Source organism: Anser cygnoides, chromosome 2, assembly GCF_040182565.1.
Source record: "Anser cygnoides isolate HZ-2024a breed goose chromosome 2, Taihu_goose_T2T_genome, whole genome shotgun sequence".
NCBI classification, from domain to species: domain Eukaryota; kingdom Metazoa; phylum Chordata; class Aves; order Anseriformes; family Anatidae; genus Anser; species Anser cygnoides.
The window spans coordinates 69,067,269-69,094,439 of NC_089874.1; the positions used below are offsets into that span (position 1 = coordinate 69,067,269).

General features: G+C 35.1%; 1 protein-coding gene across 50 annotated transcripts in view; it reads right to left on the minus strand.

Annotated features, from left to right (window-relative positions):
• The window catches only part of CLASP2 (cytoplasmic linker associated protein 2), a 141,681-nt gene that overhangs the window by 26,428 nt on the left and 88,082 nt on the right, over positions 1–27,171 (minus strand). For 9 of the 50 annotated variants that reach the window (XM_048053510.2, XM_066992334.1, XM_048053517.2 and 6 more), the window contains 12 exons: positions 23,462–23,485; positions 21,164–21,181; positions 19,153–19,254; positions 18,991–19,017; positions 16,424–16,450; positions 14,188–14,358; positions 13,154–13,261; positions 9,242–9,304; positions 8,429–8,535; positions 5,851–5,874; positions 5,152–5,396; positions 4,443–4,506 (listed from right to left, as the gene is read on the minus strand). In XM_048053510.2, the coding sequence (XP_047909467.2) occupies positions 4,443–4,506; positions 5,152–5,396; positions 5,851–5,874; positions 8,429–8,535; positions 9,242–9,304; positions 13,154–13,261; positions 14,188–14,358; positions 16,424–16,450; positions 18,991–19,017; positions 19,153–19,254; positions 21,164–21,181; positions 23,462–23,485 (980 nt within the window). The remainder of the gene's footprint in view (positions 1–4,442; positions 4,507–5,151; positions 5,397–5,850; positions 5,875–8,428; positions 8,536–9,241; positions 9,305–13,153; positions 13,262–14,187; positions 14,359–16,423; positions 16,451–18,990; positions 19,018–19,152; positions 19,255–21,163; positions 21,182–23,461; positions 23,486–27,171) is intronic. The other 41 variants (XM_066992337.1, XM_048053533.2, XM_048053527.2 and 38 more) reach the window with 19 other exon arrangements.

Here is a 27,171-nt window from a genome sequence, read left to right on the forward strand (position 1 = left end):
ATAATTGTAAATATCTTTGGTGTTTGGCTGAACTAAACTATATACCACTTCGTGGACACACAAGCAGCAGGTACAATTATAAGAGCTAGGCAAAACCAAAGCAGAGTACCTTCTGTATTTTATTATGACTGTCTTTGGATGTAACAGTCTTAAAATTTGGGGAAAACATACAGAATTCAGGAAAACAAAAAGATCTGGTAGTATAAAGATTACCCTGGAGGTCTTCCAATTTTATTTAAATTATTTAGCTTAGCAGAACTTAGAAATTGTACCTGTATCTTAAAGTTTGCATACTCCAATGCACACACCTATTGCACTGAAATGTGTAAGTTGAACAAACCTGTTACAACATCCTATTTACGGTGTAACGTAGACTCCTTATGATACTTTAAACATGTAAAGTGGTTTCAAGTGAAATCATTATGAAGTGAATTATGAATCACCATAGCAAAAGTACCCTAAAGATCTTGTGCTGATGTTTTTGGTGGTAAAAATACTCATAACTGATGACTCAATTTTCTTTTCAGATTTCATTTGATCTTAGGTTTACCACAATGATTGCCAGCAGAAAAGTCAAATGAAGCAAATCATTGTGCTATCTAAAAACACCACACCAACCTGAATCATGGCTTTTTATCTCAGCCAAAGCATGAAGAATACGAAATGCCGTAAGAGCATTTAAGGTGACAGATGAATTTGGAATGGAAAATGGAACTTAACCACCTATACTCTGAACAATGTACGTAGGAACTACGATTTTTGCAGTTTTCATTTTTATGATGCAACTTAAAACTTAAATCAAGCATCTAAAGCTCGAGCTCTTAATAAATAATTTGATAGTGGAAGAAATAAACAGGTATGAAAAAAATTGTAACTATCTACCTTTAAAAAGAATTATTTCAGATGTGCCAACCACCACAACAATATAAAGCAGGAATGCATAACCAAACAACGTCAGTTAATTAGTAGATAAAGCACATCTCAAAACTTTACCACGCAGTTTACATAATTGTATATAGCATTTTATGATTGCAAAAGGCTTGACACTGCATGAACTCTTTGGGAAAGAAAAATAGAGAAAAAGGGTTAATTGCACATTCATGCAAATAAGGTTAGGCTTCCAACAAATACTGAACCAACTTACTCTCTAAAGAGAGTTCCAACACAGGGGACAGCATGCAAAACAAAAGAAAACAACAAAACAAAAACAAGAAAGGGAAAGATAAAAATACACAAATTAGTGGCCATCAATACAAAGTTGCTGTATGGAATATATAAAAAAACAAAACAAGGTATTTCAAAGCTTTTATGACAGATTTAGTAATTTTATTGGGATATTGAACTATTTTATAAGTACTTGGTATGTCCTTCAAATCATTTTCCCATTTTCTCTCCCAAATTACATGATTTTTTCCAAGCAATTCTCTACATCTACCTATCATGTTAAAAGAAACCTTTAAAAAGAAACAAAAGCGAAAAAATCAAAAACACAAACAAAAACCACAGACGTGATGAAGGAATAATTTCTATGGACAACTGAGGAAAAGATTCGAAAGGATTCTAAAATTGAATTTGTGCAGCAATGTGTGTGTTGGCTGCTCATGGCTTGGACTAGCGTATGCTTTGTTGGGTTAAAAACTGGCTGGATAGCCAGGCCCAAAGAGTTGCGGTGAATGGAGTTAAATCCAGTTGGAGGCCAGTCACTAGTGGAGTCCCCCAGGGCTCAGTACTAGGGCCAGTTCTCTTCAATATCTTTATCGATGATCTGGATGAGGGGATTGAGTGCACCCTCAGTAAGTTTGCAGACGACAACCAAGTTAGGTGCGTGTGTCGATCTGCTCGACTGAAGGAAGGCTCTGCAGGAGGATCTGGATAGGCTGGACCGATGGGCTGAGGCCAACTGCATGAAGTTCAACAAGGCCAAGTGCCGGGTCCTGCACCTGGGGCACAACAACCCCAAGCAGAGCTACAGGCTGGGAGATGAGTGGTTAGAAAGCTGCCTGGCAGAGAAGGACCTGGGAGCATTGGTTGATAGTCAGCTGAATGTGAGCCAGCAGTGTGCTCAGGTGGCCAAGACGGCCAACAGCATCCTGGCTTGGATCAGAAATAGTGGGGCCAGCAGGGCTAGGGAAGTGATTGTCCCCCTGTACTCGGCTCTGGTGAGGCTGCACCTCACGTACTGTGTTCAGTTTTGGGCCCCTTGCTACAAGTAGGACATGGAGGTGCTCGAGAGAGTCCAGAGAAGGGCAATGAAGCTGGTGAGGGGTCTGGAGCACAAGTCTTACGAGGAGCGGCTGAGGGAGCTGGAATTGTTCAGCCTGGAGAAGAAGAGGCTCAGGGGCGACCTTATCGCTCTCTATAGGTACCTTTAAAGGAGGCTGTAGCGAGGTGGGGGGTTGGTCTATTCTCCCACGTGCCCGGTGACAGGACGAGGGGGAATGGGCTAAAGTTGCGCCAGGGGAGGTTTAGGTTGGATATTAGGAAGAACTTCTTTACCGAAAGGGTTGTTAGGCATTGGAATGGGCTGCCCAGGGAGGTGGTTGAGTCACCATCCCTGGAGGTCTTTAAAAGACGTTTAGATGTAGAGCTTAGTGATACGGTTTAGCGGAGGACTTGTTAGTGTTAGGTCAGAGGTTGGACTAGGTGATCTTGGAGGTCTCTTCCAACCTAGATGATTCTGTGATAATAAAAATCCACAGCTCATGAACTCTAAAACTTTAGGTGTCCTCCTGATAATAATATTCATGAATTATTATTGATTTTGCAACAAAAATCAGGCATGCTTTCCGTGACTGGAATAGGTGCTAACACCTGTGATATCACATTGGTCATTTTGACATAAAATAATGTTACTTTGAGTTCTAAGTTTTGGCCAACAAACAAAAATATCAACTGGAATGCAATAATTCATAAAGGCTCAATGAAAAATTTAAAATGCTCTTCTGAAACATACAACTGTATTTTGGAGCATTCTCATTCTCCTTCCCCCATGGTAACTCCAACAGTATCTCCAAGGTAGTTCTCATAAATGCATAACTGCTGTATTAATTAACAAAAGAACAAACAACCAAAATCAAGACAAGGTGCTATTTACAATTTTGTCACACTTCATTTAGAAGCCAGTATTTCAATATTTAGTTTTCTTTCCTCTACTCTTTTTAAGGGAATGTTTTCTTTGGTTACTCCTCAACTTGACTTTAGTTGTTTCTCCTGGATTTCTGCAGTATGTGAGCAAATTTAATACTATGTTCCTGTGCACAATATAATTTTCTTCCAAAATATACTGTGTCACAGATTTTCCAACAAGAGAAATATGGACAGGTGAATACTAAGTTAACCTGTCAAGATTTTGCATCTCTCTGAATTTAGCTTTCTATCAGAGCAATCTTGAAGACTGAAACGTATGTATTGCAAAGCTGTTTTTCAGGATTCTGTTGAGAAAAGCCAATAGTTTGGATATAACTACTCTGCTCTAACTTTAATATTTTATCAGTTTTGAAATATGGACATGAAGTGCCCTATGTTCTACTCAACATAAAAGATAAGGTTTCTTCCATACAAGCCTGTAAGTCAAACTAAACGTGAAGTTGCCTGTTTTCCACATGATATCATTTTAACTTTGTTCAACTCCATATTCACTTGCAGTCCTTTTGCTAGGGGAAATTATTGCAATAGATTATACATACATATATCACGCTGCAACAGTAACCCATCTCCCACAAAAAAAAATGTAAAAAAAACAAAACAAAACCAAGAGCAGTAGCTCGGTTAAAAAGATTTAAAATGGTTTTAGAAAACAGAAGTTTTCTACATATTCCACTCCTTATATCATCTGTACTGGGTCTTTACCACTGTAAAATGAATAAATTACTGCATTTTCTTTTATACAGCAGTATACTCTCCATCTTAATTATTGAATATTATCAATGATGTAAAAAATTATTCAACAGTCTCAACTGCCAGCCTTATCTGTGAAACTCGAGGAATACATCATCAGCTATGACAAAGCAAAATATATACCCTGGAAAAGAAATAAGCACATATTTGGTATAGTTCAGATTCATCACATATGATTTAGACTACTTTCTTTATGATTTAAATTATTGCAGCAAGGTGTTTTGTTTCTATTTCAGAGGGAACCACTAGTTACGTTGAAATTGCTTTTAAAAACACCAAGACTTCCTAAAAATACTTACAAATTTTGAGCACAAACTGCCACACTAATGAAACAAACCTTCACTTTATTTCGTCTTGCAACAAAAGGTGGAAAATTATCTTGATCAAAACTGCAAATTAAGTGGTTTCAGATCTGATACCATTAACTGCTTACAGAATACAGTTTGTTAAATTTTTACATGTGCAAGTACTGCTGACATTTTACTGAAGCTGGCCTTCTATATGTTTTCAAACTTTTACTGCAAGTAAGGAAAACCTAAACATACCTTACTGTGAGGATCAGCAAACATTCTTGTGAAGATTTCACACAGCCTTTTCAACTCAACACGGCTGTCAAAGTGACAAAATACATTAGTCAACTCTGCTGCTACTACTACTGGTACGCTAATGCATAGCAATCAGTGAATTCAACCATAAATACTGGGTCAAAATCTAATAAACAAAGTAGAAAAAACACTTTCTCTAAGATGAATAAAAATGTAATGATTTTGTCTAAAATATGACTTTCAACCTAAAAACCTCTCATCAATCTAATTCACATATTAAAACAGAGCAAAGGTCATTTTGAATTCCCATTCCTGACTACTGTAATAGAGCAGGTCATGAAAAAGACATTCTTAGTAGCTAGCCAGTAACAGTTTCTTCTGAATAAATACTCTACTGAATAAAAAGTCTGTCATCACTACTAGATGCAACCACTTTGAAAATCTTCTGTGTTGTAAGAACTCTATTGGTTTTCAATTCCCTTTCTTAAGCTAAGCTTTTTAAACAGATCCCCTGCCCTAGTGACCAGAATGGACACCAGTTTCCTCATTCCTCCCCCATTCATACTCTCAGACTTCCTGAGAGTAAGATACCCTTCTTCCCCTCTTGCCAAATTTCCACATTCCTTAGAACATTAGCCTCCTCTTTTGCTTTCCTTGCCTTCCATCAACTTCAAAATAAAAATCTTTTTCTACTAATAAGTTTTCTTACCTTAAAGTTCTCTGGTTCTTTAATAAATTTTGCAGGCCCAGAAGGCCTTCTTTTCTCTCTGACCAGTTGGAACTAGCACAGCGATTTAGGACTTCAGCCACATCTTCTGTCTGTCTCATATACGTTGGTATGCTTCCATTCCTAGAGCTGTAGGACCTTTCTGAACAGGCACTTGATGCATCACTGTTGGCATCATCATCTGAGTACATCCCATAAGACTCATATCTTCTTCGCACAGGCTTCTTCTATTGTTCAGAAACACTCCACATTAGTACTGATTTTCAAAGAAATTGTACATATGCATTTATCAGTAGAAACACCTACACTTTGAATAATCAGTGCAAGCCTTACTCCCTGCACTGACAAATGGCTCCAACTGTCCAGCAGTTCAAAGCAAGATAATAAAAACATTTTAAAGATGTAAAGCTTGCGTAGAATTCCAAATATAAAAGCAAAGTAAATGGAAAGAAGACATACATTTGATGAAACGTTCAGCTTAAAGTTTACTTGTAAAAATCCATAAAATTGCATGATAGGATGACAGAAAAGTTGTATTGAAAGCTAGTTATTGCACTTAACTTTTACACATGTAAATGTAAGAATCGGGTCTAAAACCACATTTTCTCATTTTAACTTACTTTGAATCGAACATGTTAATAGTAAAATTAAACTATTGAAGAAGGAAAATAATTTCTATACCTTAGTCCGTATGTCTCCTAAGAGCTGATAGCAGTAAATTATTGGAAAGAAACAGAAATTGAGAACAGGAAGGTAAGGCATAGCAGCACTGTGACTATTAAACTAGCTGCACTGGAAAACAATCTTTTGCAAATTTGACTCTGCTCTCCATATCTGATTAGTGTATCATGCATTATCAATAAAAAGTTTGCTAAGCTTCTATTTCCAGGAAAATATTACATATCATCCTCTTGTTGTTCACAAAGACTTCTCTGTCAAAATCTTTGTCTTATGCAGTAACATCTGAGCACGAAGACTTGACGTGTACAGCCAACCGCTAATTATGAAACTTTCATTTAAACTTTGTATTTCCATAAACTGCTCCATCTCTTTCTCTTTAGCATCAGTACCTAAAATATTTAAGTTGTCATTGCAACTATTACTACAGAAATAAGTTTTGAAAATATCCTACCCAAAATTTAATTGTATAATACAAAGTCCCAAATACTTTAAAAACAAGAGCAAGCCAACAAAACAAAACACATGACAAAGGCCAGAGGAAAACCACAGTTTATCCTAAAATGAAAAACGCAAACCACTGCAAAATAACTCTGCCATTCAAACTCTGAAGTTGAAGCAAGCAGTTAAAAATCCAATTCCATTACACGTTCAAAGAAGCAGAAGTAATACTGATCATTTTCCCCTTAATTACCATTTGCACTGGGTTACTTTTGCTGGCTGAATAGCTTAAAGGATACCTCAATACAAACTGCTTATGTAAGCTTACTGTCAACAATGCATGTATCCATATATGCATAAGAGAATAAATAAAGGGATAAAAATCACAAGTAGCAAAGCAATCCAGAATATTTGATTTTTATACTGTAGATTATAGCATCCTGACAGATACATTTTAAAAACACAACTCTGAACAGGGGCTTTAGTCTATGATAAAACAAGAGGCACGTTCATAACCAGTTTTCCATCTAAATGGAGCCATTTGCACAGGACAACCTGTACGTGTAGAGTATTACAGGCAACCAGCCATGATAATACTACAGTAATCTAATTTTGCTCTTCTTGATCCTTCTTAGATTCTAGCTAAAACATATATACCTAAACTAATTTTCCTCTAGCACTTCTGTAAGCATCATGCTATTCTGCACCCAGGTAATACAAACAAGTTTCTATGAACAGACTTCATTGCTTCCAAGCAAGGCACATTCAAAGTCTCAAGAGCAGTCATTAGAATCACGAGTTTCTCCTCAATTTGTTTTTAATTTCCTACTATACTCTTCATCAAGCTAAATCTGAATAAGCTATGAAACTGCTGAAAGTACTATAAGATACTCATCATGTAACATCAATGCGGATAAATCTTACGTAGGTTTTTCTAATTGTAGCCAGAAACATTAAATATCCGATAGACTCTTTTTCTTTATTGCACCCTTAAAAAACAAAACACACAATCTAGAATGAGTTCCAGTTTGCTAACTAGCATTCTAGATCTCTGCTGAAAATGTTTTGCAAGTTTATGCTATCAAGAAGGGTAAACTCCACTGATCAACCACACCGTGATTTGTGGTCATGACCAAGATTTCACAGATGTTTTGATCTCTCTGCCTGTGAAGGCACACAAATTTTACACTAATGTGTCAAGACGACAGCATTAGCCAGGAAATCAACAAACTGGCAGACTTTATGAACACGACTGAATTCTTCAGATTCTTTTTCCCTTCAAATTTTCTCTCTGAATCCAATCATACCTGTCCGCACACTTACATTCATTAGAGTCTAATTTGTAGGGTTTTTGCCACTGATGTTCCAAATAACCTTTCTGTTAAAATAGAGTAACAACAAATTCCTTAAAGAATTCTGGAAGCTTTGTAACAGGTACTTATGTATGTATAATGTCACACAAATAGCAAACAATACATGATAAAAAAAGTAGAAAACTCAAAGCATCAATATTTTAAATTATTTGAAGATTTCAGCTTGCTGATGTCTATATCAGAAAAACAAAATACATGACATGCTTCCACTTAGGCTAACTGGGACAGGGAGGTGAAGAAGGAGCTAAAGAGACCCCTTTAAAAACAGTAACATTAAGACTGAGAATGACATAACTAGCTTGAAATTCTCAGCAACATTTTGAAAACAGAAACCAAACTTATGACATGCTGCCTGTCAAGCCACCAGTTCATCTCTTCAACCTTGCATGTTATCAGAACAACTTTAAATGGAATCCCAGTGTGCTTTTAGCTCTCATCATCCCCAGCTCTGAGAAGCCTACCAACTTCAAAATGTACAGAAGTTTGTTTAGCTGTTGTGGGATACTGCTCATTAGGGATTCCTGCTCAAGTGGCTCCTTGAGCTATTCCAACAGAACAGCCCAAGACCATTTCGTGCCTGCCATGGAAAAGTCATGTTTCTCAAAAGAGTTCTCTAAGACTTTAGTATGGAACAAAAATTCCAATACTTTACAGCTCTAGCAATTCAGTTTCTTTTTTCCCCCCAATTAAAGGCAATAAAATAACAAAGTTCTTTTGTATGCTTCAGTGTACAGACACCAAATATTTTAACAGTGTGAGATTCTTACCAAGGCATCTGCTACTGCCTCTTCCACATCAGAACCTGTGTTCAGAACTCGCATAGCACTAACTGATGATGACAATCTACTTGACTGACTAATTCCAAAGCTGGTACCTGTTATAACAATAACAAAAATGAATATATAAACTTTCAGTTAGAATTGCAACACAGAATATTAACACCACACTCACTTTAAAAAAAACCCAAGCAGAAGAAAAGCATTTGATTTATGCTTCTATTAATTACGTACTGGCTGAAATACTGGCTATTTTCATTCTGCACCCCTAAAGATATCAGCAAAATGTATGAATGAAATAAAAACCAGGAGTCATACATGAAGATTCTATTCCAATATCACAGAAGCAAAAAAATGACAAGCCAATGGTTTTAACTAAAAGAACCTCGTGCTGCCCTTTTTGGTATTTTTTGTTTGTTTGTTGAACATCTTCATTTTGGGTTTTTATTTTCATTTACAAAGAAAGCAATTACAATAGGGAGGCTACAAAGAATACTGATTAGAAAACTACATGCATAAAGAATGCTCTACAAATACTGAAAAAAAAAAAATGGAAAACTAAAAGTCCTGCAAGTAAAAATAAAGTGATTGTTGTTAGGGAAGAAAAGAATTAACATTGGGTCATGGGGGTAGAGACAAAATCTAGCAGCACATACACATCTATCTGTATTATTAAAACCACAAAACTCAAATTAATGTAAATTATATGCTTTTTAAAATTGAACTATGAGAATAACCAAGTGGGTGGGGAAAAAACATCCAGGATGACTGCACAGATGACAGCAAAGTGTACTCATCCTTCACCTGTAGCCCCATAAACATCAGGAGTGTAGAGGGCACCAGTGGATCTGGAGTGATGTCTGGAAGCTGCAATAACAGGATCATATAAACCCTATCTATTACCATGGAATCAAAGTGCTACAATAGTTGCTTAGAAGAACAAAAGAGTATTTATCAAATAGATTCAGCTTTAGCACAAGAAACTGAGCATTACACAGAAGGAAAAAAAGCTTCAGAAAAGTTCTTCAGTTATGTAGAACAGATAAATTTATGTATGTTGGATATTCCATGCATTTTTTAAATGAATAAAAGCAGATTAAAACAAGTATGTTCAAGTTCAAAGAAAAAAATGTGTACGTACACATGCACACACACACACAGATTCCTCAGAAATACCTAAAAAGTTCCACTGATATCGTTTTTCCACTGCAGAATTAACTCAATTCTACATGTTCAAGTTAGAGAGAGAGAACTCACATATCAAACAATGTAATCCACAACGAGTGGCTACCACACAAACTTGCTGTGCTGGCAGTTGACAATTGGTACTAACTTGAGTTCTTGCATATGTGCAGATAAGCCAACCTCAGTTAAAAATCACCAATTTGCAGACGAAAGTTAAAATGATTCAATTTTAATTACATTAAATTTAAAATTTTAATTAACATTTTACTTGAAAGAAAACAAATGTGAAATGTGAAATGGAAACATGTTACGTTAGTTAGTATGGCTCATGACAATTCTCTGAAGTTATGGAAAGTTGGAATCAAAGATCCTTAACGACTTCTGAATACAACCAAGTACCCTTTTTCTTCTGACACTTGAATAACAATGGTCTTTTACAGATTCTAAAAAAGTTGAATCACTATTGCTAATGTTTTTTTCTTAAACCAAGCAAAATTAACGTTTTTAAACAAGCCATCTTCTTTCGTCAGTTCACTTAAGTTAGAACTTCACAATCACATAAATGAAATTTACTTTGCAAACTTTAATGGAATTCAGGTGTCCAACCAAAATGACATAAACCCCAGATATAACAATTTAATAAAGAACTGTAAATGCAAATATTTTATGCCTTCTGGATACATAAAGTAGTAAAAATAGAAACCAGGAATTAAATGAATCATCCTTTACTTTGATTAACATACACAATTTAATAAGAGTCTGATTTGAATCAAATAACCCTGACATGGACCAAATCACATCTGGGAAAGCACACACTTCTAATTTGAGTGAACTACAAATTGATTCTGAGCCCTGTAAAGGTCCCAGAAAGAACACTGCTTTTTTCACTTTAAGTTCCCAGCTTCTTATATGAAGTATAGCAACGTATCTTATGCCAAGCTAAACGTGCATGCAGTTGTTTAGCTGGGGAACTTCATTTTGCAAATAACACTTTATAGAGTAATTGGTTCTTTAAAACATACATCTCAGCATGGAAAAGCAGACAGGACAGAGTATATAAAAACAAATGCATCAAGACTGATCAAACACCAGAAACTGTGGAAGTATTTACTTTTTATTTTAAGATGAACCAAAATAATAATAAAAAAAATGTTTTAAGAGGACTCAAAATAACCCGTTATTTCTTGACTACAATATGGAATTTTTACTGGTCTGGTATTTAATATCTGCCATATGTATGAGAAAAACTGGTACTTGCATTTAAGTTACCAATCCCTTGTTTCTCACAAGTGGCTGTTATCTCTCACTTTGTAGTCCTATATTGAGATGTGAGATTACAGAAACACTTCAGGCAGAAAAGCAACTAGATAACAATTGGGTCATTTTATGCTCCAAAGGGCTTAGCATTTCTAATAAAAAAAATTCTCTGAGAAACAGACAATACAGGTGACATTTCCTCCCCTCTCCAATTCTACATACAACCGTTTCCAGCTACAGATACTGAGCTGAATTTGCTTTATTTCATCTTCTACTTGTACTCTTGAAAATAATTTTTTTTCTTTAATAGAAATCAATAATATCCCATAAAACAAAACTGGTCCAACAAAACACTGAATGACATTTGAAATCCATCAAGTAGAAAGAAACATTTATTCCAGATATAGCTTTTTATTTTATTTTAAGCTCTGAACTCATATAGTTACTACTTTGCATTCTCTATGTTATCAGACAATTCAACCTACTGTATTTTTACAAGTACTTGTTCTGATATCAGACACAAAAATTAAATTCCATCTATAAAAATAAAATCTCAAGTAGCATCCATCCCAATGACCCATTAGCTAACACTATTATGTTTGATACAGATTTATTTATTTATTAACAGCATTTGATCAGAAAAATCAAATGTAAATCAGATTTCACATGCATGAAATTGAATTCAAGCTGTAGGGTAGCAAAAGCAGCAAGAACAAATCCGGAAAAATCTCTCGTTTCTGAAGGAAGAAAAGAAGCGTGTATACTGCACTACAGTCCACCAGCTGTGCTTTAGTAAAAGATACAGATTTGTTAATGGATCCTGCAAAACATCTACCTTTAATTGAATTTCCCAATTAAATAGCATCTGGGTAAATCAGCATTAGTTCTTGAAACAGCCTTCATTCAATTAATCCGTGCTTTTCCAGTGAAACCATGGCTGACAGGAAGCGTACTGCCTTTACAGACAGACTTCCAATACTAATTAAGAGGACAGTCAGGTGCTTAAATTTGAGGTAGAAACCTAAGATTCACTCATTTCAGAATAAACTTAAAGACTGGAATCGCAACACCCTAAACTGCAAACTACACTTGAACAAAAGGATTCATATTTAAGATTAAATGAAAGGTAACATCAATAAGAAGAAAAAGATCAGTTTCAGAAACAGAGAGAGTTCTGTATTACTGAAACAATAAAAAATCTAGCACTTAAAATACTTTTATCAAAAGTTTGCTATGAATTTTGCAGTAACCTGGACAAAAATACATGGAGATGAGAGGTTTCCCTAATCTTTAGTCAGCAGCATGTTAAAACAATTACAAGTGAACTTTCCTGTGCCTATTCATGTTTCAGAAACGGACACCAGCATGACAGGTCTACAAAACCTTTTAAGTATCAGGCCAATAAACTGAAGCACTTAACTGTAAAGAAAACTTTTGCTTATAGCAGCTCTAGGAATGAGCACCAACAGTAGCTATATTGTGTGCGTGAATGTTAAAGTTTTCAAGTCCTCTTTTCTTCCTTATGTAGCAGCATAGTTCAATTACTTAGCACTTTTTCTACTCTGATTAAAAATAGACTGCAGAACTGTACTTTGGTTCATCTGCTTGGATAAGGATTTCACTACTTGCCCTATTTATTTTTAGGAAACTGAAAGCAGCCTTAGGACACAGCTCTTCAGCAGAATGGTCTCTTATCTGCACCACTACATTTACTCACTCTATTAGCAAAATAAAGTGTAATTTTTATTTTTTCCCTACAGAATACTGTGATGATAGTATTGCTAAGACGACATAAAATGACGATTTTCTTCATATGCACCAAGACAGTTCATTGACTAGGCAGTAGTTTTGAGCATTAACAGATCCTATTTGTTGATGCAGGGAAAGGTGGAAGATGACAGCCAAATTGTATTCTAGTTGGTCATATCCTTTAACAGTATCCAAACAATGAATACTCTAACAAAGAGAAACAATTTCAAAAAAATTTCCAAAAGCAGAGATGCCCTTTCAAAAAAACCGAGGTGCTACGAATCATGCATCTTTCCAAACTCTTTGATTTAAGGTAAGGCTAATACCAGCAAAGCATTTAATTTTGAGGTATACAACCCATTCACACATCGGTCAATTCTCCATCGAAGTAAATGGTGAGCGAGCCAAAGGAAGGGAAAATCACGGTGGCCCGCTACAGGCTAAATGGAGGAGGCATGGATTCATTGCGTGCGAACAATTAAGTGCAAAGGCAGCCATGCACAACAAGGGGCTCTGAGTACTTACCAAGGGGTGGAAAAGAGCGGACAGGGCTTGTGTCCCTGCTACTTTCACGGCTGGCCTCCCGACTGCACCCCTGACTCACACTAGGCCGAGGAATGCGGCTGCCTCGTGCTAGTATGATTCAGGGTACAGACAAACAGCAGCACAGAAGGGAGAAGACATAAGAAAAGTTGCAGTTTTAATGCAATTCTGTTTTTCAAGAAAGATCAAAGATGTATTTCTAAGAAAAGGCACTTATGATTATGTTGCATTTAAGTATTAACTGTTTCCACACACTTTCTTGATTGTGCTAAATTACATATATAAGTGTATATATATATATAAGTATATATATAAGTATAGCCAGTTCAATTAAACTATTTCTTTGTACAGCTAAAAAAGTGGATTTACCAACTCTTTACAGAATGGTTGAAACACCTTGAAATAGACAGACTGAATAAGCAATGAAAAATAATCCAATCAACAGTAATGCAAATGAAAACTTCAGCTTTCTTAAGATGAAAAATCTAAAAACATTACAGCTGGGGTAAAGATCAAAAATACAATATAAAAACCAAGAACAGCGGCAATCTCTCTGAAATCAAACACTGTTTTTCAATAAAGTGTATTAAAGTGCAATCAGGTTATACTGTGAGAGTCAGGAAGCATGACATTCATTTTTGTACCATAAAAGTATATATACATGCACACATATCCAGAGGACACAGAAGTTATAAAGAAAATCTTTTCAAAATTGTAGCACTTTCATTTAGAGGATGTGATACTTTGGGGAGAGGGAATTAACAAGAAAGGAGACGAAAGAAGGAAGAAATTGAGGAGAAAGAACAACTACTGTATTTTGACAGCACAAAACTCTCAGCTTAAATTTTAAAAACTGTCTTGTGTATCAATTACTAGTCTCAGCATCCAGGCACGTTTTACGTTTTTATCTATATGTATTCTAATTTTACCATCTACCAGTAATTAAATGCAAGCTGTAGTTATCTAGCACATAAAGCAAAAAGGCCTATGAAGAAAAGTTATTTATCAATTCTTACCTACTGACAATCTAGAAGGACTAGCTTCTCTACTGCATCCCTGACTTCGTGGGATTTTGCTTCGTTTTTGTGCAGTTGCAGGATTCACTAACACTCTCTGAACCCCTGTGTTCATAGTAGAAAGTGTGGTTGTTGTCAAAACTCTTCCAGGAGATCCAGATCTACTGCCAGCTGAAGGTAAAATGAATGAATGTAAGTAACAGCATAAAAGATATATATATAAAAAAAAAGATTTAAAAAGCAAACAAACAAAAACAAAACACACATTAGCAGGAAAGTGGTGGTATATTGAAATGGTCTGACAAAACTTACAAGGTAAAAATGTGAAATATAAAACCCTGGTCCCCCGGACAAATTCTTATAGCACTACATTCAAAGTAGACACAATTATCAACACAAAGAAGCATTTGGTACGGTATTTAGCACTAGGTATGCTCAAGAAACCACAAACATTATTTCCCATTTTTGTTAATAGTTCCAAAGTCCCTGACATGGACGTTGGTGTATTTTTATTTTAATTATTTTTTAAAGTTGCATGGTCTCACTAATCACATTTTCTATTAAAAATAAAAAAACATCTAGAAGGCTAAAGAGAACAGCTTTAAACCCGTGACTTCATCATTATTCCAGCTCTTCTAATACCAACAATGCTTTAATAAAAATAGGTATAATTTTCTTAACATACAAGCTTTTCTTCCATGCTTCTTAAAAGCATGGGTTCTTCAAGCACTACTCTTAGAGAAGCTAACTAAAATGTCACTGAAGACAACTGAAATATTCACATTCATTTCTGTGGAGGTTACTCCACAAATTCACAAATTCAAAGAAAACTGTTAACTAAGCTAAAACAAGCTAAAAAAAAAATTGATCAAGACATTCTATTTAAGCGCATTTTTTTTTTATATAGCTTACAGTTTATCAAAATTGTACATTCTGAAGTACTGTAATCATTTACTTCAACACAGCATACCCACTATGAGAAACTGTTCAATGACCCCTAAGTTATCTCCATCCTTTGGTATTTCAGTTGCAGGAAATTTCAGTTCTAAGCCCTAACAAACAATCCATTCTTCTTTAACCAATTTATACAAGCAGTTGATATAAATGTACTCATATATCCAGCTGCAGTATTTAAGAAGTTTGACCAAATATATATATATATATATATATATCAAAATGTCATTTTAACCAAAGTTTAATTACATACAAACATTCCATTCATCTTTTAAAATTGATCACATAACCCAACCATATGACTACAGCTATGCTATCAGATCTATAATCTTAACATGCAACAATCTCAAGTAAATTTCACAGGATACTTCTTATGAGGCATGTTTAAAAAAAAGTACAAGTTTGTTAAAGCTTGACTATATGGGAAATGAAACAAAATCCCAAACAAAACAAAACATATGCTGGGTGGAAGGGAGAAAACTAAAACAATACACCATGCATATACTTTCAGATTCATTGTTTGAATTCAAACTCAATGTGGTTATCTAGCAAAATGTCCTTTTCCAAGCTATGGACCTATTCAGCAGAAACGATAAATAAGGTTTTATACAGCCTGGGAAAAGCAAGCATAGCTTCTACACTGAAAAAAAAAAAAAGGCAATTCTATAAAATTGCCATGGTCTGCAAAAGTTAAGGGTCTGGCAGTTTCTTTATGTCAGGGCATTTCAACTTGAACTTGATACTATTATGCCTCCTCGCTCACCAATATTTATCTCTAAACCAATGAAAACATTAGATAAAGCTTCCACTGTCCCAGAGACTTTTAGAAGTTTTTCTTTGATAGGTCAGAAACTTGAAAACTTACTCTTGTCAAAATACGCTGATGGAATGCAAACTTTCATTATTCCATCTTTTGTTTAAAATCTGACTTGCAAAGTGTACCACTATTGCCTACATAAACCAAATACAGCTGAAACATATGAAAACAACCTGAAAATGTTATTCAAACAACTGCATTGGCATACTGTTGTCAATACTACCATCAGCAGTGGATCTGAAGAACTAAAGCTAACTGAAAGAAGCACAGCTACTAAAATGGAATTACAGAATGACAAAAACCTTCCAACTCTACTGCCTTCTAAATAAAAATTGCATCACATTAGATAAGAGCAGCATATGGAAAAAAGCAAGCAAGAATTTCTGCTGAATAGGGTCCTTAAAATGAGATATGTAAAACAGGTGATCAAACAATGATTTATACACAAATTCTGTAGACTCTTACCACCAATGGGGTTAGCAGACTGTGATCCTGAACAAGTGTAAAGGCAGGATTAGGGTAGGGGTTTATAATCCATGAAGAGGGAGGGAGCAGAGCAGATTTTTAAATGGATGGCAAATGGAAATAAGAAAGCTTTAGTCATTTCACACAGGAAAAAAGGCCACAAGGGGGTTATGCTAAAGCAGTGCTTTTAAGTAGTTTCCACAATTGAAGAACTAAGCTCAGATGCTATGTACAAAGCAGATGAAGCAAAGCTGCACAAGCAAATTACAGTTCTTCAGCTTTCTAATCAACAACTGGGTAATACTGAAGAACTACATTTCAATTAAACATGGAAATGTAGCCTTCAAGTTACTTTAAAAGAATACTAAGTTGCTAAAGAAGTTCAAAAAATTCAACGGCTGAACAAAAAATACACACAAGGCCAAAACATATTTTTGTTTCAGACAGACAGTAAAGGAACTGAATTACAAGTGACGTGGATGACAAAAAAAACTTTCACAATGGCACATCTGAAAAGACTTGCATATAATTTTGCGTCTTCCTCTTTCATAATTTATTTGATGTCTAAAAGAAAGAATGTTTCCATTCAGAAATTTCATTCTTTTTTTCTGAATGAAGACTGTAATAAAATTTTAGCATGCCTCGCTGAATTACCTGGCAAGCAAACAGAAAATAGGAAGGAAAAAATTGTTCAATTTTTTCCATGGATAAAATTAAAATAATGGGATATATATTGTATACACATTTATTTTCTACTACAAAAGTATCTTCTGTAAAAGCATTCCGATTTGCAAGTCTTTCATGTAATGATCTTTGAACAAAAGTACGGAATAGTTTTAACCTAACTTTATGTAAGGGTCCATGTGACAGTGGCTTTTTGTTTGTTTAAAAAACATAAGCTTAAATCTAATATGAAACTGTTCTCCTACTATAAGTAGAGGAGAAAAAATAATCCCCTGTGTGTGTGTATGGAACCATCATGAATCTTGCTCCCCAAAATGCCGTGAAATTTTTCATTTACATAAAGAAGCAACACCCAAACAGCAGGTATACAGTGCCTGACAATTCTCCTTCACCTGTCCGTTTGCACTTGCCCTGTTTATCTTCCTTAAAACATTTCAGAATTCTTGTTCTCCCCCACTTACAGGTTATAATGAGCTAAACTGAAGGCATCAGTTCTGAATAGAAGTAGTGACAAAACGCTCTAAATTAAAAGAGCTCTAGTCAAATATTTAACTTTACACATCATCATCTACGTAGACACACACACCTAGTTATTTCAATATCAATTCAGCTTATCTCTTTAGACTCTGATACTGTGGAAAAATTAATTCTCTTGGAAAAAAAACTTGATCATTTCTAAAAAAAAAAAAAAAAGGAAAAGCTTCAGGTTTTTTCCCTGAACAGATAGTCAGTTTAATGTGACACGACATTTAAACAGTAACCTAAAACTTCTCATATGATAAATGAAAATCAGGTTTTCTGAAAATTTTATTTCACAAAAATTGCAAGCATTGGATCAGATTTAATCCGACTGTAATTTACGGAAAACGAAGTCTATAATGCAAAACTGAATGGGAAGTACTCTAACAGATAAATATTTCTACCATTAAACACAGAAGTAAGGGGGTTTATTAAAGTAAAGTTGATATGGTTAGTCATGGCAAAAATAATTACAAAATTCAAAGCCTACATAATTTATTATCTTTATAACATTTGACTTGTCAAACTATAGGATTGGTTAATTTACTTAAATTTTATCATTAGTTTCTTTTCCTTTCATTAATTACATTGCATTTCATTTAATTAAAAGATGCTTAATTAATTTCACTAAATGAGACGAAGAAAATCTGAAAACTACAGGTAGGTTAGTCAAAAGACATCTGCTGCAGACATCAGTTAACATGAACAGATTACTATAGGTCAGCCAGCACCAAAAAATGTGAAGGAGTCTGGTCTTTTTAATTAACAACAGACTGCTCAACGAGATCAGAAATTCTGCATTTGGTTTGATTTCTAAGCACACACAGAAAATTTTTGTGGATCAGCTGACGTACAGTAGGGTGTTTGTTTTAAACTTCTGATTTCAATGCAAGCTAAAGAATTGATTATAAAGTCAGGATTTAGTGTTTTTTACTCCAAAGAAGAGTTAGGTAATCTCTGTAATACCAAAAATGAGTATACATCCAAGAGCTAGAGCCTAGCCCAAAATAAAAACTGGTATTTCTGGCTGAATAACTAAGACTTTTTGAAAAATGAAAGATTAGGTTTTAAAGCTAACATTGAAGGCACCATTCAGCCTACCCAATTTTCTGTATTACTTGTCGATATAGAACATGTAACTGACACAGATATTTACTGGTATTGTGTGTTGGATGGCGGGGGGGGGGGGGTGGGGAGGAGGGAAGAATGTTGAGAAGTTATAATTGAAAACAGAATTTCATTTCCTGTTACTTTATCTAATTGAACTGGCAAACTAAGACCTAGCCTAATATTTTGCCCAGAGAAAAACAACATGAATCAGAAAAGCATGCAAATAGCACTGACCCAAAACACTGAAAAAATACCTTCATTTTTCTCTGGCGATGAAGAACCTAAGGCATAGAACAACAACTCAGTATGTAGCTTTTTTTTTTAATTAACTTTGACTGTAGCCATTGGTCAATGAATATATGCTTAAAGCATTTGGCCTCTTTATCAAATATATCTGAGAAACAGAAAATACATACGCTGAGACTGAGAGACCACTTTGGTTCTACTCCGTCCTCTGGAATCTGTTTTAGAGTTTCCAATACCAACAGATGGCGTTGAAAGCTTTGTTCTTACACGACCTATAAAATAAAATTTGCATTAAATGAGTTTTTCCACAGCAATGTAGAAAGCAAAGCATTAGTAGCATTCACTAATATTTTCTTATGTTTCTGTACATAAAAACAAAGCACAACGTAACTGGTGAAAATTCACTTGGGATAATTAGTAGATATTTGAACACACCTTGAAAGAATTCAGAGTTGAGGGATCAAAATACTTCTAACGCTACATGCTTCACTAAACAATTTACACGTTACCATTTAAACACGCTGAACTAGATCTTGATTCCTACATAAATACGTCGATTAAATTACAAAAAGGGAAATGCATGAAATACGATAGGCAATATATCCACTAATGAAGTGGATACAGTATTCTCTGATTACTTATGGCTGTCATTCTACTTTTGCTATCATCAACTACAAAATGAATCTTGATCATCTGTCGAATAGGGTTCTCAGGCTTATTCTTAGCTTCAGCGTTCTTTTTATAAACCTGACTACTAGCTTTCCTATTACTGGGGATTCTACTGTCTTCTTGGCCTTGGTCATAGTGACTTCTACTGGATTTTCCAGTCCATTTATTTGCAACAATTTGCAAAGTCTAAGTACATTTACGTACATCTAAGTGTCAGCATGATAAAAAGAAATACTACTCCTCTCAACGGATAGAAGTGCTGAGGAAGAACAATTAAAACAATGAATTCACTACTCTCCAGTATGCCAAACGATCTTATCTCTGGGTTAAATCTTTCTGCATTATTAGCCATATTCCACTATGTTTAGTGAGTCTGGTGGTATTAACAAGGCTAGGAAGACCCTTGTTGGATGAGTTATATGAGTTATAAGAAACCAAAGGATTATTCATAAAAAAAAAAACTAGTATAGTTCTGTACTGTTTCTTAAGCCAACCTCTCAAACAATAAAAAAAAAAAACCACCACAATGCTAACCATACTTCTTCAAAGTTTCATAAATGAAACCCAAAAAGCTTGTGCAACACGGATCTAGATCAACAAGTAATCCACTTTTACAAACAGCATAATTAAAACGTTTTCTAGGCACAGAGTCAATATTTGACCCATAATAATTAGGTAGACAGACTTATTTAGTTCTAGCCTCTTTAAGCTTTCCACACCAGAATTTGGAGACCAACCAAGTTAATATTATTCATCCAAGCAGAGGGAATAGCCATAGATGAGAGTCTATAGGAAGAGAATCAGGATAAAGGAGGTTATTCACTAAACTACTAGAAAACAATCTGTTAGCAAGACTAGTTAAATGAACTAGTCCAAACTCTACTAGTTATCCCCGTGCAATGGTAATGTTTTCCCACAGAATGCTGAGACTGCAAGGCATATAACTTTGTTCAGAATTTGGCCCAAAAACATGGGAATAGAGTGCCACTATTTCAGTGCTATGTGAAATTAGCAATTAGAACCTGGTTCAATTTCAAAGTAAAAACAAAAAAAAAGTTTGCATTTGTAAGGCAAAAGAATTCACTCACATTGAATCTCTCCATCCATTCACTAGTGACAGGTTTAAACATTAACAGCATATTGAAAATTAATTACCAAGTCTCTAAGAGATGAGTAATAGCAGCACTTGCTTCCCAGAGCATAAGCACATTTGATGAATTTTTCTGTGACAAAATTTGCTTAAAAAAAACCAAAACTATAAAGCTCCTATATTTTCACACTGAAAATGTTAAGCAATGACACTTCTATTGCAGATGAGTACTTGAGAATTAAAATAAAAGCAAAAGAATTTTAAAAATACTATGACATCCAAGTATTAGATGCACGCGCTATCTGAAGTTATGAATCTCCACAAAGCCCCAGAAAGACCACATTCTACTTTCAAAGCTTAATTTGTATCAATGGTAATATGAAGCTGAAAATATTAGCTGTTCTAACAAAATATTTTCTTACCATCTTCTGAAGCTGTTCCTAAACAGAAAAAATAATAAAATACATGATATTCAAAACAGTACTGGGTCTTCAATTCCTTTTTTGAGATTGATCTTATGAATCTGGACAAATTTTTATCAAGTCAAGAAGAACTCTAAAGCTTGTGTTGCAACTCCATTATTGAACTGAAGCAGAAATATCAAGAAATATCCATACTACACTTTTAGTGTTTTACAGTAAGTTAGTATATAGTTAGTATATAGCACCGCCTTCCAAACTTGTCACAAAAACATGGGAAACGAAAATAGGGAAAAAAAATCTAAGCCAATTAAATGAGATCCTGACAGGCACTACAAATATTCTAGTACCAGCTCTTTTCAAAAAATAAGACATACTATTTTAAATCATCTCTGAAAAAAAACACCAAAAGAACAGCGTTTCCCACACTGGACAGCGATATTTCAATAGAAACTGCTAGCAAGGAGAATTTCTACGAATTAAGTCTGTGACTATTCCAAAAATCTACATATATGAGATCAACTTTTGCTCAGAGAAGTGATTAGATATAATCTGAGCATGCTGTAACCAGATCACACTTGAAGAAGTATGCCATGTTTAACAAGGGTAGACTGACAACATGAGCCAGACAAATCTGACATCAGTACATATGAATTTATGAGAAACCATCTGAACTCTAAGATCTCCTGAAATAGATCTGCTTATTATGAAAAAATCATAATAATCACTATCAGTGATAAAAATAGATTAAAAATCAAAAGGGTAATCCCATTTTTTGGGATTCTATACCCCTTCTACTAGAAGGGGTAGTTCTGCTTCTCTTTTCTCTATCTTTGCGCTACCAACCACCTGGTTTGGACAGGTGAAGGTTCACTGTCAGTTCCAAGAGCTAAAACAAAAACAAAAAACAAAACAAAAACAAAACAACAACAACAAAAAACACAGCAAAATGCACTATTCATTTCTGCTTTATGTAATGAGTTTTCCAGAGTTTGTTCAGCTCCAGTGGTTCATAAGAGACTATTACGAAGAACTAGTGAAAGAAGATTAGTGGCAGAAGGAAAAACAACTATTTCTTGCAGGTAGCAGTTAGATCAGATCATAAACCACAGTTTGAGAGTCAAGGTGTGTTCATTTTGTCATGCATGTCATCTCTACAGATTATCCTATAGAAAAAAAATGTTGCTCTGATCAACCGTGTAGCACTTTCTCTGCTTCTTCTAAACAGATGTGCGGGACACCTTCCACTAGGTATGACTACTATTCTCAATAAAAGAAAAAGCCTATACACGTGTCCTTCAGAAATTTTACTCCTGGTGAAAATGTGCAAAAACTAATAAAAGCAAATAAACATTTGGCACAGACAGCCTAAATCTAATGCAACACAAGAAAATCTGATATGGAAGTAAGAGAGAAAGACACTACAACACTGCATGAGAAAAATCGTATCTTATTAAAATACACTTGCCATATTGTTAAAATACATGTGCCAAGAATTATGAATTAAGTAGCAAACATAGTTGACTTGTGAAGTGTTCCCCAGCAATAAATTACAACCAGAATTATCAAGCATCAAGCTGGGACTCTGTCACTTCATTATACGGGAAGTAATACTTGCACACACCTGAAATAGTATAATGAGCACTATGAGAAACCTGATTCACTGTTGCTGTGCAATTAGGATAAAAACATGCCAGCTCCCTCCATGACTTTTAAGAAAGTTAGCAGTCAAGTTTAGCTGGAATACTTGGTAAACAATTTAAACAGGTAGTTCCTCTTAATAAACTATTACTGAATAGAATTACATTGGATTATATGACTTACAGGCACTTAAAATTATGTGGTTAAAACAGATTCTGATGGAGTACTTTTAAAAGTAAGATTTTACTTTTATTTTAAAAACACATAATTATCTGCCTCTTCTGCTTTCCCATTGCTGTTCTGCCAAAAAGTCAAAAAAATGACTTTAAAGGTGAAACGATGGAAGAACATGATGAAACTAGAGCTAGTTAAGGCATTTATTCATTACAGAATTGCTCTGTAATTAACAAAGCTTTTATTTTTTTTTAATGGGAGTAATATCCAATTTCTGATAAAGTTCCTGTTGCTGATACAGATCAATCATTCAAAACAACAAATACATATATACAACGCACATATTAAGACAAAGATTGCATAGGCGTTAATGAAATACCACAGAATTTGTTAATCAACAGACATGCAGTAAGCATCAAATATTTCACATAAAAGACACTTTAAAATAATTAATAGAATTAGAAGGCAGACTAAACAATTTCTTACCATCCATCTTGTCAGAAGTATCCTCTTTGTTGAAAAAGTAGGTAAAGAAACATGGAAAACTTAGTGTGTTAGAATAAAGGTGTTCACAGCAGAGTCATAAAACATTAATTAAGGAAAATACATTAATATTAAATCAGCAGACATGTCTATCTAATTTGTGCATGTATAAGCTAACTTAAGTAAAACTGGTTTTGTATAAGGTAACTTAAGTAAAATTGGTTTCCCTCAGCCCAAGGTATTACGGAATGGGGTACAAGTACCCTGCAAGGGATACTGCATCTTCTCTGTATTACCCAGATTTGAGCAAGCCCTTATATTAAGATATTAATCAACTGTTTCTTGCTTGGTGTTCAACAGCTACTGAAACATCACTATACCTTTATGCCATTACTGAACTACAATATTTCGATTTTCTACAAAATTTGGTACTTAACATGAAGTCCCGTCATTTGGTAAGGGACAGAAGGGCAATAAACATCACAATAAAGACAAAGGCAAAATGGGAGAAAGTTCCACTCTGGTTTAAAGCATTAAAGATTTACCAGTTCAGTGGGAAGGCAGTGCATATTCTGACAGTATAAATCAGAATTAAAATATTTAGTGTGAGACACGTGATTACAGCTCAAGTCTCCTCAAAAAGGACATTGATAATTGACTAGCTTTGCTATCCTTAACACTCAGAATAACTGAAGTAGAGAATGTCCTCCTGCTTCTAGAACAGATCTTAAACAACAACAACAAAAACTGCAAGAACATACAGATACAAATAAGAATTAGTCTATTAATAATAAAGTGGGAAGGGATAAGTGGAGACAATTACAAATTATTATGCTTATGAACTTGTCGTCTGAGGCTCTACATTTTTCAGTAGTTTAATCAAAAGGTAGATGTTTCTCTTTAAATAAGTGTGAGAATGAGTCAGGATGAAATTGAAAAGTACTCCTTTTGCATGGTTGTAAATAAACCTTTGTCTCCTTCACTATTACTACCCTTATACCATCCATAATAGGATTTAACTTTTCTACTGTCTCTTGCTAGTATCACATTATGTTATCACTTCAATTCAACACGGTATTCTTTTCTACATCTTTTCTGACTACATCTGCCAGAAAGACAAAACTTTCCAGCTATTCAAATCTGTCAAGAAAAAGCTGACTTGGACTTATTGCCCATGTATTCACCACTCCCCATCTACAAACCACAACAAGAATATGCTATTTCTTTCTCTCTATTATTTCCCTGTATAACACCACCACTGTTTACTTCCCTGAAAACCTCTGTGCTTTTCTCAACCCCTGCTTCTAAAATTCTTGGCATAAATCACACATTGCTTAAGACAATGAAAAAAACGAACAACAAAAAAAATATTCCGACTAAGAGCTAAATTTCTGTGAAACTTCTAAGAATGAAGTAGTTCCTGTTTTCTGCTTGACATTTTTCCATTTTTCTCCTCCTTCTGTTACTGCTATGTTCCTTGCCACTTTTATTTTCCCATGATAAGTCAACTCCAGCTTCATCTAAGACTAAGAATATGTCCTGTTGCACTCCAAAACAAAGCAACACTCTCATCCTCTCATCTTGAAGAATAACCATCCCACCTATTTCAGGCTTTTAGGGATTACGTTGGGAGTGTAAGGAATGGTCCAGCAACTCGTGCCCTTAAGGGATTTGAAGGGTTAATATTGAGGCCCGGGTCTAGGTTATAAGAGAACAAAGGGGTTTTTAGAGAAAACTGCTGACTATTGCACGGGATGTGGCACCAGTCTCTGACATCTGGCCCAGAGGCTACCAAATAAGGAGGAAGGGGGAGCTGAAGGACGACTGAAGGACAAAGCCTAGGAGGAAGACTGCGGGACTTCAGCCCGAGCGACCCCCAAGAGACCACCAGAAACTGATACGCAGGTGCCCCTGGGAGGGTTTTGGACTCTGGGAACCAATTATAATAACCCTGCCTCTTCTAGAAGTAGTAATGAATATGTATTAGCCTAGGAGCATAAAAACCAGCTGCCTTACGTAACAGGTGTCTGTCTTGGTGGAGCAGAGACTCCTGGCGCACCCAGCGCTGTTTGCTTGCCTCTATTCGTTTAATAAATTGTAAACTTTGATTGCAATCCTATTTGGGACTCAGTCATTTATAACAGGAGGAACTGAGAATTCCCTCAAGTGATAACAGCAACAAGCCTATCTCCTCCACCAAGCAACCTGAGCAGCCTAACTTCGATGTCCACCTTTTTCCCAGCAGGTTCTGAATCACACTGTGGGCACTAGAGGGAGCCCACACTCCTATGTTAAAGGCCTGTTTCAAGGAGAGTATTCCTGTTCAGCAGCACTGCCAATACTCAAACTTGGTCCTAAAATCAGTGATGTTTAGACCACTTTAAGTAGGAATTGATGAAAAAACAATTTTTAATTTTATTTAATTTTATTTTTATATTTTATTTTAATTTTTATATTTTATTTAATTTTATTTTAATTTTATTTTAAATGAGTTGATAACTAAACTTATTATTAAAGAACACAACTGAAATGAAAAACATAACTTAAGTGTATACTATCATCTCCCAAAACACAACATCAATTGAAAAGTAGAGGTAAAGAAATTTGAAAAGGTTATATTCAAAAAGTTTTTATATATATAGTGTGTTTATATATATTATAAACAACTCTGCCTCTCCTGTGATCATGTTTGGCAATACAGCTATTAGAACTTGCACCCTTGGCAATCTAGCAGGTATACAAGTTGAAAAGAAAAACTAGCCAGTTTTTTTTTTTTTTAACACTGAACTTCTCTCCTATACTATGGATAGCCTAAAACAAACAAACAAACAAACAAGAAAGAAACATAGAATAACAGAATCTCCTGAGTTGGAAGGGACTCAGTAATCCTTGTGAGTCCTGGCTCCACACATGACCACCCACAAATCAAACCCTATGTCTGAGAGCACTGTCCAAACGCTTCTTGAACCCTGGCATGCTCACTGCTGTGACCACATCCCTGGGGAGCCTGTTCCAGTGCCCAACTACCCTCTCTGTGACATGCCTCATGTTCCTTTATTCTCCCCACAGGCTGATTTAATTTAAACTTGGAAGTTCTAGTATCTAAAAACCACCACTACCAGAAGTATTTTCCCACTAGCTTGTAATCTTTAGAACTTTCTAACAGCAAGTATTCCTATTAATGAAGATTATCACCTAGATAAAAACTTGCATGCTGTTTCATGAACATGCTTCAGAAGATTCCTCTGAAATCAGCATTATATACTGTTGTGTAAAACCACTTCCGTATTACACAAAGCAGCCACTACTTAACACAAAGATGTCTCATTAGCTGACTATTTTACAACAATGCTAAAGAGTTGAGAAAAAACAGGAAGTCGAGAGTTCTGATGCCGACTTCCTGATTACTTCTGGAAGCAAAAAAAAAGCCATGATCACCACCTGCTGTTAATTGAAGCTATCACTCCTTCCAATACTTAATATAATTCCAGAGTAACACATTTAAAGACCATAGTACGGATACATGCTTTACAACAGCATTCTTCCAGCACAAGAAAAATAAAACATCCAGCAAAATCAGCAACTTACATGAGAAGACATCTTCTTTTGCAACATTCCAACAAAAATAACAGTGACAGTTTTTCAAAAGAAGCAGTGTCTCCCCATAGCTTCTTGATGTAAAGCCTCAAAAAATATTTCACTGTGTAGTAAAG